The 15,951-nt window shown below is 41.9% G+C and overlaps 1 protein-coding gene across 1 annotated transcript; it reads left to right on the top strand.

Annotated features, from left to right (window-relative positions):
- The first annotated feature begins 1,644 nt into the window (after positions 1-1,644).
- On the top strand, positions 1,645-9,795 carry LOC139389898 (epigen-like). The gene is made up of 5 exons (XM_071136914.1): positions 1,645-1,774; positions 2,717-2,860; positions 3,404-3,524; positions 4,547-4,705; positions 9,640-9,795. The coding sequence occupies exons 1-5, from the start codon at positions 1,747-1,749 to the stop codon at positions 9,695-9,697; spliced, it is 510 nt and encodes a 169-aa protein (XP_070993015.1). The 5' UTR covers positions 1,645-1,746; the 3' UTR covers positions 9,698-9,795.
- Positions 9,796-15,951: the final 6,156 nt, after the last annotated feature.

The following is a 15,951-nucleotide window of genomic DNA, read 5'->3' as shown; positions in this document are numbered from 1 at the left end:
GTGGAAGGGAGAAAGAGGGAGAGAGAGAGAGAGAGAGGGAGAAAGAGGGGAGAGAGGGAGAAAGAGGGGAGAGAGGGAGAAAGAGTGAGTGGAGGGGAGAGAGAGAGAGTGGAAGGGAGAAAGAGGGAGAGAGGGAGAAAGAGAGAGTGGAAGGGAGAAAGAGGGAGAGAGGGAGAAAGAGAGAGTGGAAGGGAGAAAGAGAGAGAGAGAGAGAGAGAGAGAGAGGGAGAAAGAGGGGAGAGAGGGAGAGAGGGAGAAAGAGTGAGTGGAAGGGAGAAAGAGGGAGAAAGAGTGAGTGGAAGGGAGAAAGAGAGAGAGAGGGAGAAAGAGTGAGTGGAAGGGAGAAAGAGGGAGAAAGAGTGAGTGGAAGGGAGAAAGAGGGAGAAAGAGAGAGTGGAAGGGAGAAAGATAGAGAGAGGGAGAAAGAGTGAGTGGAAGGGAGAAAGAGGGAGAGAGGGAGAAAGAGAGAGAGAGGGAGAGTGAGTGGAAGGGAGAAAGAGAGAGAGAGGGAGAAAGAGTGAGTGAAAGGGAGAAAGAGGGGAGAGAGGGAGAAAGAGCGAGAGAGGCAGAAAGAGAGAGAGAGGGAGAAAGAGTGAGTGGAAGGGAGAAAGAGGGGAGAGAGGGAGAAAGAGAGAGAGAGGGAGAAAGAGTGAGTGGAAGGGAGAAAGAGTGAGTGGAAGGGAGAAAGAGGGGAGAGAGGGAGAAAGAGAGAGAGAGGGAGAAAGAGTGAGTGGAAGGGAGAAAGAGGGGAGAGAGGGAGAAAGAGAGAGAGAGGGAGAAAGAGTGAGTGGAAGGGAGAAAGAGTGAGTGGAAGGGAGAAAGAGTGAGAGAGGGAGAAAGAGTGAGTGGAAGGGAGAAAGAGTAAGAGAGGGAGAAAGAGGGAGAGAGGGAGAAAGAGGGAGTGGAAGGGAGAAAGAGTGAGTGGAAGGGAGAGAGGGAGAAAGAGAGAGAGAGGGAGAAAGAGTGAGTGGAAGGGAGAAAGAGAGAGTGGAAGAGAGAAAGAGTGAGTGGAAGGGAGAAAGAGGGAGAGAGGGAGAAAGAGAGAGAGAGGGAGAAAGAGTGAGTGGAAGGGAGGAAGAGTGAGTGGAAGGGAGAAAGAGAGAGAGAGGGAGAAAGAGAGAGTGGAAGGGAGAAAGAGGGGAGACCAAGAAGGAATGGGCATGGACACACTTCATTAAGTGCTGTAAACTCCAGATGCTGTGTGGGCTGACAACACGTGTGTGTGTGTGTGTGTGTGTGTGTGTGTGTGTGTGTGTGTGTGTGTGTGTGTGTGTGTGAGTGAAAGTGTGTGTGTGAGAGTGAGTGAGTGAAAGTGTGTGTGTGAGTGAGAGTGTGTGTGTGAGAGTGTGTGTGTGTCTGTGTGAAAGTGAGTGAGTGAAAGTGTGTGTGTGAGTGAGAGTGTGTGTGTGTGTGTGTGTGAGAGTGAGAGTGTGTGTGTGTGTGAGAGTGAGTGAATCCTCTCCTGCCGCCTGGGACTGCAAACCTGTTTAATACCTGGCCAAGAGGCTTCTGCCTCTGCATGCAGGTAACCGGGGGCAATGGGACAGGAAGTGATGCGGGGGAAGCAGCTGAGCGTGCCATTTGTGGAAAGGGAATATACTTTACCCCATAATTCTGGTTCTCCCATTGGTTGTGCAAGTCGTGACAGGGATTAAAGGAGTATAAAGCACACCAGACTTTCACTGTAAACCACACACCTGAGGAAGAGACAGTCTGAGGACGTCCACACTCTTAGAAAACCACAAGATGTCAGGACCGAAACAGACAGTAACCGGTGAGTGCCCTGCAACCTGTCTGTCTGATTGTCTGGTCTGTCTGTCTGTCTGTCTGTCTGTCTGGTCTGTCTGTCTGTCTGTCTGTCTGTCTGTCTGTCTGTCTGTCTGGTCTGGTCTGGTCTGGTCTGGTCTGGTCTGGTCTGGTCTGGTCTGGTCTGGTCTGGTCTGGTCTGGTCTGGGTGTGTGTGTGTGTGTGTGTGTCTGTTCTTTAGCACAGCACTAACACACCTGACGAAACTACAGAACTTACCAACAAGCCCTTCATCAGGTCACCCAGGTACGTTAGTCCTGGGATAGAGCAGAAATGAGTGTCCCTTTGGGGACCCCTCAGAGAACTGAGACAACCCAGACAGATCTGTATATAGTATGTGATGGATTTATCTATAGAGATATACTGTAGTAGGCTATACATCATTGAACTGTATGGCTTTCAATCTACACAACGTAGTATGGTCACTCCCACAGGAGGCTGTTGAGGGGAGGACGGGCTCATTATAATGGGCCGGAATGGAGAGAAAATGGAATGGCAACAAACACCTGGAAACCATGGAAACCATGTATTTGGAATGGCATCAAAATACATCACAGATTCCACTCCAGCCATTACCACGATCCCGTTCTCCCCAATTAAGTTGCCACAACAACAAAAAAGCACCTTTTTTGAAACTTGACTATCTGACAACACTTTGCAAAAGCAACCTTCAGTCTAGCCTAGTCACTATCTGACAAGTGGTCTGGACCAGGCGCTGGCTTTCACCTGTCCAATCACGTTAGATCAGGAAGTATTGAGGTTCTTTGAGAATGTCTGTCTGTTAGAAGAATTTCAGAACAACGTTCTAGAAGAGATAATATGTAATGAGAGCAGTTCTAAAATGTCTGTGGACAAACAGTCATCATCATCATTCTCCTCTTCCCCCCCCCCCCATCTCTCCGTTCCACAGCCTTCTCCACCACTCTGGTTGCACTGTGGCTCATCCTCTCCACCGTGACTCGGTCAGCAGAACCTTCAGACAACCTTCAACCAACACAACGGACACTCAGCCTGGACCTTGCAGAGCCCACGAACACTACACTACCTGTAAATGGTGAGTTTCAACGGCTACTTTTAAGAGGCTGCGTTTACACAGGCATCCCAATTCTGATCTGTTTGCCCAAATATGTTTCAAACAGATCAGATCTGAATGGTCAAAAAGAGTGCCTGTAAAAACAGGCATCCTGAATAAACTGGAAGGCCCTCCTTTCGTCGATGGTTTGGAAAATGGTTGCTACAGGCTTCCAACAAAACAGATCCTTCCAGTTTGTTCAGGATGCAGATACCTGTTTCCAAAGATCACCCGAGCCCCACCTTAACTAGACCGAGTGTAAAGGTTAAGGGCTTTTAGATTTAAGCATCAAATCAAATGTTATTGGTCACATACACGTGTTTTTCAGATGTTATTGTGCGTGTAGCCAAATGCTTCTGTTACAAGAACCGCGTGTGCGTGTGTGTGTGTGTGTGTGTGTGTGTGTGTGTGTGTGTGTGTGTGCTTGCGTGCGTGCGTGTGTGTGTGTGTGTTTTACCCTGAATGCACTATGCTTTTTTTTTGTAGTAGGGACAATGAAGCTATTTTCTGATTGGCTGATTGCAGGTAATGATGCGGAGGAGCCTCGTGTTCTCAGGATGTCAAAACACTGTAGAGACGAAGATGCTGACTACTGCCTGAACGGACAGTGCATGTACCCACCTGACAGCGATACCCCTGCCTGCACGTAAGGACAGACAGACAGACAGACAGACATGTACCCACCTGACAGCGATACCCCTGCCTGCACGTAAGGACAGACAGACAGACAGACAGACAGACAGACATGTACCCACCTGACAGCGATACCCCTGCCTGCACGTAAGAACAGACAGACAGACAGACAGACAGACATGTACCCACCTGACAGCGATACCCCTGCCTGCACGTAAGAACAGACAGACAGACATGTACCCACCTGACAGCGATACCCCTGCCTGCACGTAAGGACAGACAGACAGACAGACAGACAGACAGACAGACAGACAGACAGACAGACAGACAGACATGTACCCACCTGACAGCGATACACCTGCCTGCACGTAAGGACAGACAGACAGACAGACAGACATGTACCCACCTGACAGCGATACCCCTGCCTGCACGTAAGAACAGACAGACAGACATGTACCCACCTGACAGCGATACCCCTGCCTGCACGTAAGGACAGACAGACAGACAGGACACACGAACAGACAGACTGACAGACAGACAGACAGACAGACAGACAGACAGACAGACAGACAGATGTGTTTAGAGGGAAGTAGCCTACAGGGACAGACAGACAGACAGACAGACAGACAGACAGACAGACAGAGAGACAGACAGACAGACAGACAGACAGACAGACAGACAGACAGACAGACAGACAGGACACACGAACAGACAGACAGACAGATAGACAGACAGAGACAGACAGACAGACAGACAGGACACACGAACAGACAGACAGACAGACAGACAGACAGACAGACAGACAGACAGACAGACAGACAGACAGGACACACAAACAGACAGACAGACAGGACACACGAACAGACAGTCAGACAGACAGACAGACAGACAGACAGACAGACAGACAGACAGACAGACAGGACACACGAACAGACAGTCAGACAGACAGACAGACAGACAGACAGACAGACAGACAGACAGACAGACAGACAGACAGACAGACAGAAAGAACTAAAAATGTCTCTCTGTGTGTAGGTGTGACATGTCCTATAGTGGCCCTCGCTGTGGTCTGTTGACCCACCAGGCGACGCAGTGCAAGTTTGCCGTAGCAGAGGAGGTGATTGGCATCTGTGTGGGCGTGGCCTTGCTCGTCTGCTGCCTCGCTGTCGTTCTCTACTGCTGCATCAAGAGAAGGTACACACACACACACACACACACACACACACACACACACACACACACACACACACACACACACACACACACAGAGACCGACACACTGCCTGTCAGGGGCTAGAGATGCATGGGAAGAGAGAAGGAGGAAATGAAAGAGAAGGAGAAAGATGAAGAGAAAGAAAGAGGAATAAATTGTGACAGTTTCAACAGGGTCGTGTTGAATTCCTCACTCTATCAGATATAAATGTAATGAGTAGAGCTGACATAATTCCTTACTCTATCAGATATAAATGTAATGAGTAGAGCTGACATAATTCCTCACTCTATCAGATATAAATGTAATGAGTAGAGCTGACATAATTCCTCACTCTATCAGATATAAATGTAATGAGTAGAGCTGACATAATTCCTTACTCTATCAGACAGAAATGTAATGAGTAGAGCTGACATAATTCCTTACTCTATCAGATATAAATGTAATGAGTAGAGCTGACATAATTCCTCACTCTATCAGATATAAATGTAATGAGTAGAGCTGACATAATTCCTTACTCTATCAGATAAAAATGTAATGAGTAGAGCTGACATAATTCCTCACTCTATCAGATATAAATGTAATGAGTAGAGCTGACATAATTCCTCACTCTATCAGATATAAATGTAATGAGTAGAGCTGACATAATTCCTTACTCTATCAGATAAAAATGTAATGAGTAGAGCTGACATAATTCCTCACTCTATCAGATATAAATGTAATGAGTAGAGCTGACATAATTCCTCACTCTATCAGATATAAATGTAATGAGTAGAGCTGACATAATTCCTCACTCTATCAGACAGAAATGTAATGAGTAGAGCTGACATAATTCCTCACTCTATCAGATAGAAATGTAATGAGTAGAGCTGACATAATTCCTCACTCTATCAGATAGAAATGTAATGAGTAGAGCTGACATAATTCCTCACTCTATCAGATAGAAATGTAATGAGTAGAGCTGACATAATTCCTCACTCTATCAGATAGAAATGTAATGAGTAGAGCTGACATAATTCCTCACTCTATCAGATATAAATGTAATGAGTAGAGCTGACATAATTCCTCACTCTATCAGATATAAATGTAATGAGTAGAGCTGACATAATTCCTCACTCTATCAGATATAAATGTAATGAGTAGAGCTGACATAATTCCTCACTCTATCAGATAGAAATGTAATGAGTAGAGCTGACATAATTCCTCACTCTATCAGATATAAATGTAATGAGTAGAGCTGACATAATCCCTTACTCTATCAGATAGAAATGTAATGAGTAGAGCTGACATAATTCCTCACTCTATCAGATAGAAATGTAATGAGTAGAGCTGACATAATTCCTCACTCTATCAGATATAAATGTAATGAGTAGAGCTGACATAATTCCTTACTCTATCAGACAGAAATGTAATGAGTAGAGCTGACATAATCCCTTACTCTATCAGATAGAAATGTAATGAGTAGAGCTGACATAATCCCTTACTCTATCAGACAGAAATGTAATGAGTAGAGCTGACATAATCCCTTACTCTATCAGATAAAAATGTAATGAGTAGAGCTGACATAATCCCTTACTCTATCAGACAGAAATGTAATGAGTAGAGCTGACATAATCCCTTACTCTATCAGATAAAAATGTAATGAGTAGAGCTGACATAATCCCTTACTCTATCAGACAGAAATGTAATGAGTAGAGCTGACATAATTCCTCACTCTATCAGATATAAATGTAATGAGTAGAGCTGACATAATTCCTCACTCTATCAGATAGAAATGTAATGAGTAGAGCTGACATAATTCCTCACTCTATCAGATATAAATGTAATGAGTAGAGCTGACATAATTCCTCACTCTATCAGATAAAAATGTAATGAGTAGAGCTGACATAATTCCTCACTCTATCAGATAGAAATGTAATGAGTAGAGCTGACATAATTCCTCACTCTATCAGATAAAAATGTAATGAGTAGAGCTGACATAATTCCTCACTCTATCAGATAGAAATGTAATGAGTAGAGCTGACATAATTCCTCACTCTATCAGATAAAAATGTAATGAGTAGAGCTGACATAATTCCTCACTCTATCAGATAGAAATGTAATGAGTAGAGCTGACATAATTCCTCACTCTATCAGATATAAATGTAATGAGTAGAGCTGACATAATTCCTCACTCTATCAGATAAAAATGTAATGAGTAGAGCTGACATAATTCCTCACTCTATCAGATATAAATGTAATGAGTAGAGCTGACATAATTCCTCACTCTATCAGATATAAATGTAATGAGTAGAGCTGACATAATTCCTCACTCTATCAGATATAAATGTAATGAGTAGAGCTGACATAATTCCTCACTCTATCAGATAAAAATGTAATGAGTAGAGCTGACATAATTCCTCACTCTATCAGATATAAATGTAATGAGTAGAGCTGACATAATCCCTCACTCTATCAGATATAAATGTAATGAGTAGAGCTGACATAATTCCTCACTCTATCAGATAGAAATGTAATGAGTAGAGCTGACATAATTCCTCACTCTATCAGATATAAATGTAATGAGTAGAGCTGACATAATTCCTCACTCTATCAGATAAAAATGTAATGAATAGAGCTGACATAATTCCTCACTCTATCAGATAGAAATGTAATGAGTAGAGCTGACATAATTCCTCACTCTATCAGATAAAAATGTAATGAGTAGAGCTGACATAATTCCTCACTCTATCAGATAGAAATGTAATGAGTAGAGCTGACATAATTCCTCACTCTATCAGATAAAAATGTAATGAGTAGAGCTGACATAATTCCTCACTCTATCAGATAGAAATGTAATGAGTAGAGCTGACATAATTCCTCACTCTATCAGATATAAATGTAATGAGTAGAGCTGACATAATTCCTCACTCTATCAGATAAAAATGTAATGAGTAGAGCTGACATAATTCCTCACTCTATCAGATATAAATGTAATGAGTAGAGCTGACATAATTCCTCACTCTATCAGATATAAATGTAATGAGTAGAGCTGACATAATTCCTCACTCTATCAGATATAAATGTAATGAGTAGAGCTGACATAATTCCTCACTCTATCAGATAAAAATGTAATGAGTAGAGCTGACATAATTCCTCACTCTATCAGATATAAATGTAATGAGTAGAGCTGACATAATCCCTTACTCTATCAGATATAAATGTAATGAGTAGAGCTGACATAATCCCTTACTCTATCAGATATAAATGTAATGAGTAGAGCTGACATAATTCCTCACTCTATCAGATATAAATGTAATGAGTAGAGCTGACATAATTCCTCACTCTATCAGATAAAAATGTAATGAGTAGAGCTGACATAATTCCTCACTCTATCAGATATAAATGTAATGAGTAGAGCTGACATAATTCCTCACTCTATCAGATATAAATGTAATGAGTAGAGCTGACATAATTCCTCACTCTATCAGATATAAATGTAATGAGTAGAGCTGACATAATTCCTCACTCTATCAGATAAAAATGTAATGAGTAGAGCTGACATAATTCCTCACTCTATCAGATATAAATGTAATGAGTAGAGCTGACATAATCCCTTACTCTATCAGATATAAATGTAATGAGTAGAGCTGACATAATCCCTTACTCTATCAGATATAAATGTAATGAGTAGAGCTGACATAATTCCTCACTCTATCAGATATAAATGTAATGAGTAGAGCTGACATAATTCCTCACTCTATCAGATAAAAATGTAATGAGTAGAGCTGACATAATTCCTCACTCTATCAGATAAAAATGTAATGAGTAGAGCTGACATAATTCCTCACTCTATCAGATAAAAATGTAATGAGTAGAGCTGACATAATCCCTTACTCTATCAGACAGAAATGTAATGAGTAGAGCTGACATAATTCCTTACTCTATCAGATATAAATGTAATGAGTAGAGCTGACATAATCCCTCACTCTATCAGATATAAATGTAATGAGTAGAGCTGACATAATTCCTCACTCTATCAGATATAAATGTAATGAGTAGAGCTGACATAATTCCTCACTCTATCAGATATAAATGTAATGAGTAGAGCTGACATAATTCCTCACTCTATCAGATATAAATGTAATGAGTAGAGCTGACATAATCCCTCACTCTATCAGATATAAATGTAATGAGTAGAGCTGACATAATTCCTCACTCTATCAGATATAAATGTAATGAGTAGAGCTGACATAATTCCTCACTCTATCAGATATAAATGTAATGAGTAGAGCTGACATAATTCCTCACTCTATCAGATATAAATGTAATGAGTAGAGCTGACATAATTCCTTACTCTATCAGACAGAAATGTAATGAGTAGAGCTGACATAATCCCTTACTCTATCAGACAGAAATGTAATGAGTAGAGCTGACATAATTCCTCACTCTATCAGATATAAATGTAATGAGTAGAGCTGACATAATTCCTTACTCTATCAGACAGAAATGTAATGAGTAGAGCTGACATAATCCCTTACTCTATCAGACAGAAATGTAATGAGTAGAGCTGACATAATCCCTCACTCTATCAGAGGGGATAGAAGCAGAGCAAGTTGGCCAGCAGATAGCCTAGTGGTTAGAGCATTGGGCCAATAACTGAAAGGTTGCGGGTTTGAATCCCTGAGCTGATAAGGTGAACATTCTGTGGATGTACCCTTGAACAAGGCATCCTAACTGCTTCTATAAGTCGTTCTTCGAGACATTCAAGACAGAACTGTCATTTGGAAACAAACCCCATTCTGTGGGCTGTATTTAGCCTCTTATATAGATGACCGCCACGGGGGGAATAGAGTGATTTCTTTACTTTGTTTAACTTTTTATCATTTTCTGTCTCTTTTGTGTCTCTTCCTCCACTTCTGTCCCTCTCTTATTCTAGGTGTGAAAAAAAACATCTCCCCTATAAGACCTACGGTGGCTCGGAAAACTCTGTTTAGTTTGATCCCTCTGTTTCTTATTCATCACCATCATCATCATCATCATCACCATCATCATCATCACAATATCTTCCCATAACAAATTAAGGCTATTTATTGAAATATCTAAAAATAAGTTATTATTTTTTTAAATGTTAACATGTATTTAATATTTTTTTTGTAATAAATGTTTTTAAATCGAATGACTATTGTTTGAATATTTTGTTGAATGTTCTATAACGTCCTTATGGTCCTTAACACCATGGTTTAGCGCTGCACGCCCTGTGATAACTTGTTACCTCATTTCACCACTAGAGGTCAGAGTTTTCTTGTTCTGAAATTCCATCCTATTGAAAAGTTTCCTAAAACAGCCGCGGGACACGATCAGGTCACAATGAAAGGAAATCAAGTCTATGTCACAGATGGCAACTTGTTCCCTATAGAAGGCCTGTTGCTAACAAGCACCCTTTGTCCTGATTGTGCTCAGATCGTCCTGACCATCACTGCATTGTGTCTGGTGTAAAGAGTTCTGGATGGTCAAACCATGTCAATCATTGACAGGTAGAACCATTGGCTTGGCAGAGGTAATTGAAATTAAAAAAAAGTCAAATCCATATTATTTTTTGAAAGAATATCTGTCAAATAATTTGCATAGTAGTGTGAGTTGGGGAAAGAGTGGGACATTATAAACTGGGACAGCTTAATGCTGACGACTTTATTTCTTGGTCTGACGAGAAAAAAATCTAAACTATCGTCACTAAACTTTTTTTCTGTTTTAATGAGGTTATAAAACGGTCATAAATGAGGCACAGCGCAAAAATTCTGATGTAAATAAATTCTGATATAAATGTTCATACTATATGTACTGGTGCATCAAATACATAAAGTTGCCAATATTATTTGTCAATTGTTAAAGTCTCGTTTTTTTGTTAGTCCACTTTACCAGCCATAACTTTCTAAAGTGGGACAATTATAGTTTGTTTTTTTGCCAATGAATTAAATATATTCAGTTTACATTGAGGACCCCCCTGTACTTAGGTTAGGCAAGGTTCCGGTTCTTCTTCGTCTGCTTCCTCTTCTTCTTCTGTCCTGTTCTATTCTGTCTTCTTCTACTTTTATTAGTGTTGCTATTTGAGGGAATTCAGAATACGTAGAATCTGATCTAGGTTTTGTAGCGTCTAAACATTGTTATTAAAATGTGTCTCTTATCCATCCACGGTGTCTGCGTTGTGATCAGATTAGCTGATGTCTCCCTGTAGGGTGAATTCGGGAATAAAGTGGGACACTTTTTTAGCATTTCTGTCTTCTGTAAACCTCTTTCGAAACATCTAATCAACATATTATCACAACACACGATACATTTCTGAAATCCTCAAGATGTTTCCTAATCACACAACGACATCAAAAGCTAAATGGGACACACCCATTTGTGTACACTGAGTCAAAACCATATTTTCAGTTGACGTTTGGTAGACTGGGACAGCAGGTTAGACACCCTAATAGCAGCATAGATCAACTGGTACACCCGTATTACAGCAGGTTAGATCAACTGGTACACCCTTATTACAGCATAGATCAACTGGTACACCCTTATTACAGCAGGTTAGATCAACTGGTACACCCTTATTACAGCATAGATCAACTGGTACACCCTTATTATAGCAGGTTAGATCAACTGGTACACCCTTATTATAGCAGGTTAGATCAACTGGTACACCCTAATAGCAGCATAGTCATTGTGTGATTAGGAAACATCTTGAGGATTTCAGAAATGTATCGTGTGTTGTGATAATATGTTGATTAGATGTTTCGAAAGAGGTTTACAGAAGACAGAAATGCTAAAAAAGTGTCCCACTTTATTCCCAAATTCACCCTACAGGGAGACATCAGCTAATCTGATCACAACGCAGACACCGTGGATGGATAAGAGACGCATTTTAATAACAATGTTTAGACGCTACAAAACCTAGATCAGATAAGCTTTGTGATTGGGTCATATCGATCAGATTACGAAACTCAAATGTTAGCCAAGGTGTAAACGGGGCTATGTTTGGCCAGGGCCTAGTCTAGAGCTCTGGTCAAAAGTAGTGCACTACATAGGGAATAGGGTGCCATTTGGCTATAGGCCCTGGTTAAAGTAGTGCACTACATAGGGAATAGGGTGCCATTTGGCTATAGGCCCTGGTTAAAAGTAGTGCACTACATAGGGAATAGGGTGCCATTTGGCTATGGGTCCTGGTTAAAAGTAGTGCACTACATAGGGAATAGGGTGCCATTTGGCTATAGGCCCTGGTTAAAAGTAGTGCACTACATAGGGAATAGGGTGCCATTTGGCTATAGGCCCTGGTTAAAAGTAGTGCACTACATAGGGAATAGGGTGCCATTTGGCTATAGGCCCTGGTTAAAAGTAGTGCACTACATAGGGAATAGGGTGCCATTTGGCTATAGGCCCTGGTTAAAAGTAGTGCACTACATAGGGAATAGGGTGCCATTTGGGATTCATGCCAAAGTCATCAAAGATTTGGGTCAAGTTGGATGTTAAACGTACAGAAATTTAAAATAACTTAGAGCCCTAATGACTCCGTTCTCACCAAAAAGGACAACAAGGAATCTAAGCTATTGTATTTAGATTTATTCAGTTATTTGATTTATCTATTTCCTGGTTCCCAGACCAACCCTGGTCCTCTACATACCACAACAAGCCGGGATAGACCGTTTTTTTTATGTTAATGATGAACTGTTGAATGGCCGGTTCGGCGTTAGTTTTTCCTTCCCCTGTTCCCTGAAATGATGCGTAGGCCATAGATGTTTATGACTAATAAAACCTTCTATAGACATCTATGAATAAAAGGATGTTGCTTGCCCATTATGGCTGTCCACACCCCTATATTAAAGCAAACCTGTTTTTTTAAACAGTTTCTCCCTGTCAGGAATCATAGACCTAAAATGTTTTTTTAAACAGTTTCTCCCTGTCAGGAATCATAGACCTAAAATGTTTTTTTTTAAACAGTTTCTCCCTGTCAGGAATCATAGACCTAAAATGTTTTTTTCTGCTCGTCTGGTCTTGAGTTGTAAAACCAGATAAACCTATTGGTGAAAAAAAAACGTAGATTTGAAACATCTATTTGACAGGTTGGAAATGCCGGTAATCAATCACGATAGGAGTACCTGTCTGCCTGTATGGGATTGTCTTGCATGACGCACTTAAAAGCGGTCCATCCTCCCTGTCTCTGTCTTACCTCTCTATTTCTGTCCACTAAAGAGCCATGCAAACCCACAATCGCCCATCCTGCTCTCATTTATCGCTGAGTTGTTGGCTTTAGTTGTTCCTTTAAATTAGAAATTTAGTCTCAGATGAATTGATAAGTAGCTAATCAGCTGCGTAAATGTAGAATGTCCTTTGGAGAGGCGCGAGATAGAGAGATTGATATACAGTCCATTCTGAAAGTATTCAGACCCACTTCTTCCACATTTTGTTACGTTACAGCCTTATTCTAAAATGGATTTAAAACATTATTTTTATCCCTCATCAATCTACGCACACTACCCCATAATGACAAAGCAAAAACTGTTTTTTAGATTGTTTTTGCAAATTTATAAAAATATAAAAATCAGAAATACCTTATTTGCATAAGTATTCAGACGCTTTGCTATGAGACTCGAAATTGATCTCAGGTTCATCCTGTTTCCATTGATCATCCTTGAGATGTTTCTACAACTTGAGTCCACCTGTGGTAAATTCAATTGATTGGACATGATTTGGAAAGGCACACATCTGTCTATATAAGGTTCCACAGTTGACAGTGCATGTCAGAGCAAAAACCAAACCATGAGGTCGAAGGAATTGTCCGTAGAGCACCGAGACAGGATTGTGTCGAGGCACAGATCTGGGGAAGGGCACCAAAACATTTCTGCAGCATTGAAGGCCCTCATTCTTATATGGAAGAAGTTTGGAACCACCAAGACTCTCCCTAGAGCTGGCCTCCCAGCCAAACTGAGCAATCACGAGAGAAGGGCCTTGGTCAGGGAGGTGACCAAGAACCCAATGTTCACTCTGACAGAGCTCCAGAGTTCATCTGTGGAGATGGGAGAACCTTCTTGAAGGGCAACCATCTCTGTAGCACTCCAATCCGGCCTTTAAGGTAGAGAGGCCAGACGGAAGCCACTCCTCAGTAAAAGGCACATGACAGCCCACTTGGAGTTTGTCAAGAGGAACCTAAAAGGACTCAGACCATAAGGAAAAATATTTTCTGGTTTGATGAAACCAAGATTGAACTCTTTGGCCTGAATGCCAAGCGTCACGTCTGAAAGAAACCTGGCACCATCTCTACGGTGAAGCATGGTGGTGGCAGCATCATGCTGTGGAGATATATTTCAGTGGCAGGGACAGGCAGACTAGTCAGGATCGAGGGAAAGATGAACGGAGCAAAGTACAAAGAGATCCTTGATGAAAACCTGCTCCAGAGCGCTCAGGACCTCAGACAGGGGCAAAGGTTCATTCCACTGAACCCAATGTGACTTCTAATGATTATTTCTTCCCTGATGCCATTTCTAAACTCAACAACATACCTATTGTTAAAACGCCTCTGTTTCTACTGGCATCATCAACACGACCGTGTGGAAAATATTGTAGCTGCCATGACCACAGACACAGGGAGAACAGGGTAATATTTACCTGTTGATTGGTTCTGCTTGTTTCGGGCTACTATGGTACAATATTTAGTTACCAGGTCACAATACATCCTGTCTGTCTGTCTGTCTGTCGAAGCTCTATTCTGTTCTTGTTGCCTTGGAGATATAGATATGAATTTGCCACTGATCACATGACCCAAAGTCATTAAAGCCTGTCTCTGACCCAACGTCATTAAAGCCTGTCTCTGACCCAAAGTCATTAAAGCCTGTCTCTGACCCAACGTCATTAAAGCCTGTCTCTGACCCAAAATCATTAAAGCCTGTCTCTGACCCCACGTCATTAAGCCTGTCTCTGACCCAACATCATTAAAGCCTGTCTCTGACCCAACGTCATTAAAGCCTGTCTCTGACCCAACGTCATTAAGCCTGTCTCTGACCCCACGTCATTAAGCCTGTCTCTGACCCAATGTCATTAAGCCTGTCTCTGACCCAACGTCATTAAAGCCTGTCTCTAACCCAAAGTCATTAAAGCCTGTCTCTGAAATAATGTCATTAAGCCTGTCTCTGACCCAACGTCATGAAAGCCTGTCTCTGACCCAACGTCATTAAAGCCTGTCTCTGACCCAACGTCATTAAAGCCTGTCTCTGACCCAACGTCATTAAGCCTGTCTCTGACCCAACGTCATTAAGCCTGTCTCTGACCCAACGTCATTAAGCCTGTCTCTGACCCAACGTCATTAAAGCCTGTATCTGACCCAACGTCATTAAAGCCTGTCTCTGACCCAGCGTCATTAAAGCCTGTCTCTGACCCAACGTCATTAAGCCTGTCTCTGACCCAACGTCATTAAAGCCTGTCTCTGACCCAAAGTCATTAAGCCTGTCTCTGACCCAACGTCATTAAGCCTGTCTCTGACCCAACGTCATTAAGCCTGTCTCTGACCCAACGTCATTAAGCCTGTCTCTGACCCAACGTCATTAAAGCCTGTCTCTGACCCAACGTCATTAAAGCCTGTCTCTGACCCAACGTCATTAAGTCTGTCTCTGACCCAACGTCATTAAAGCCTGTCTCTGACCCAACGTCATTAAGCCTGTCTCTGACCCAACGTCATTAAAGCCTGTCTCTGACCCAACGTCATTAAGCCTGTCTCTGACCCAACGTCATTAAAGCCTGTCTCTGACCCAACGTCATTAAAGCCTGTCTCTGACCCAACGTCATTAAGCCTGTCTCTGACCCAACGTCATTAAAGCCTGTCTCTGACCCAACGTCATTAAGCCTGTCTCTGACCCAACGTCATTAAGCCTGTCTTTGACCCAACGTCATTAAAGCCTGTCTCTGACCCAATGTCATTAAAGCCTGTCTCTGACCCAACGTCATTAAAGCCTGTCTCTGACCCAACGTCATTAAGCCTGTCTCTGACCCAACGTCATTAAAGCCTGTCTCTGACCCAACGTCATTAAGCCTGTCTCTGAAATCAAGTCATTAAGCCTGTCTCTGACCCCACGTCATTAAGCCTGTCTCTGACCCAACGTCATTAAAGCCTGTCTCTGACCCAAAGTCATTAAGCCTGTCTCTGACCCAACGTCATTAAGTCCGTCTCTGAAATGTGGTGGTGAAAAGCAGAGTCCACCCCATCTGTTTGGCT

The sequence above is a fragment of the Oncorhynchus clarkii genome, chromosome 30, assembly GCF_045791955.1.
Source record: "Oncorhynchus clarkii lewisi isolate Uvic-CL-2024 chromosome 30, UVic_Ocla_1.0, whole genome shotgun sequence".
Taxonomy (NCBI): Eukaryota; Metazoa; Chordata; class Actinopteri; order Salmoniformes; family Salmonidae; genus Oncorhynchus; species Oncorhynchus clarkii.
This window is presented reverse-complemented; position numbering and strand designations above follow the sequence as displayed.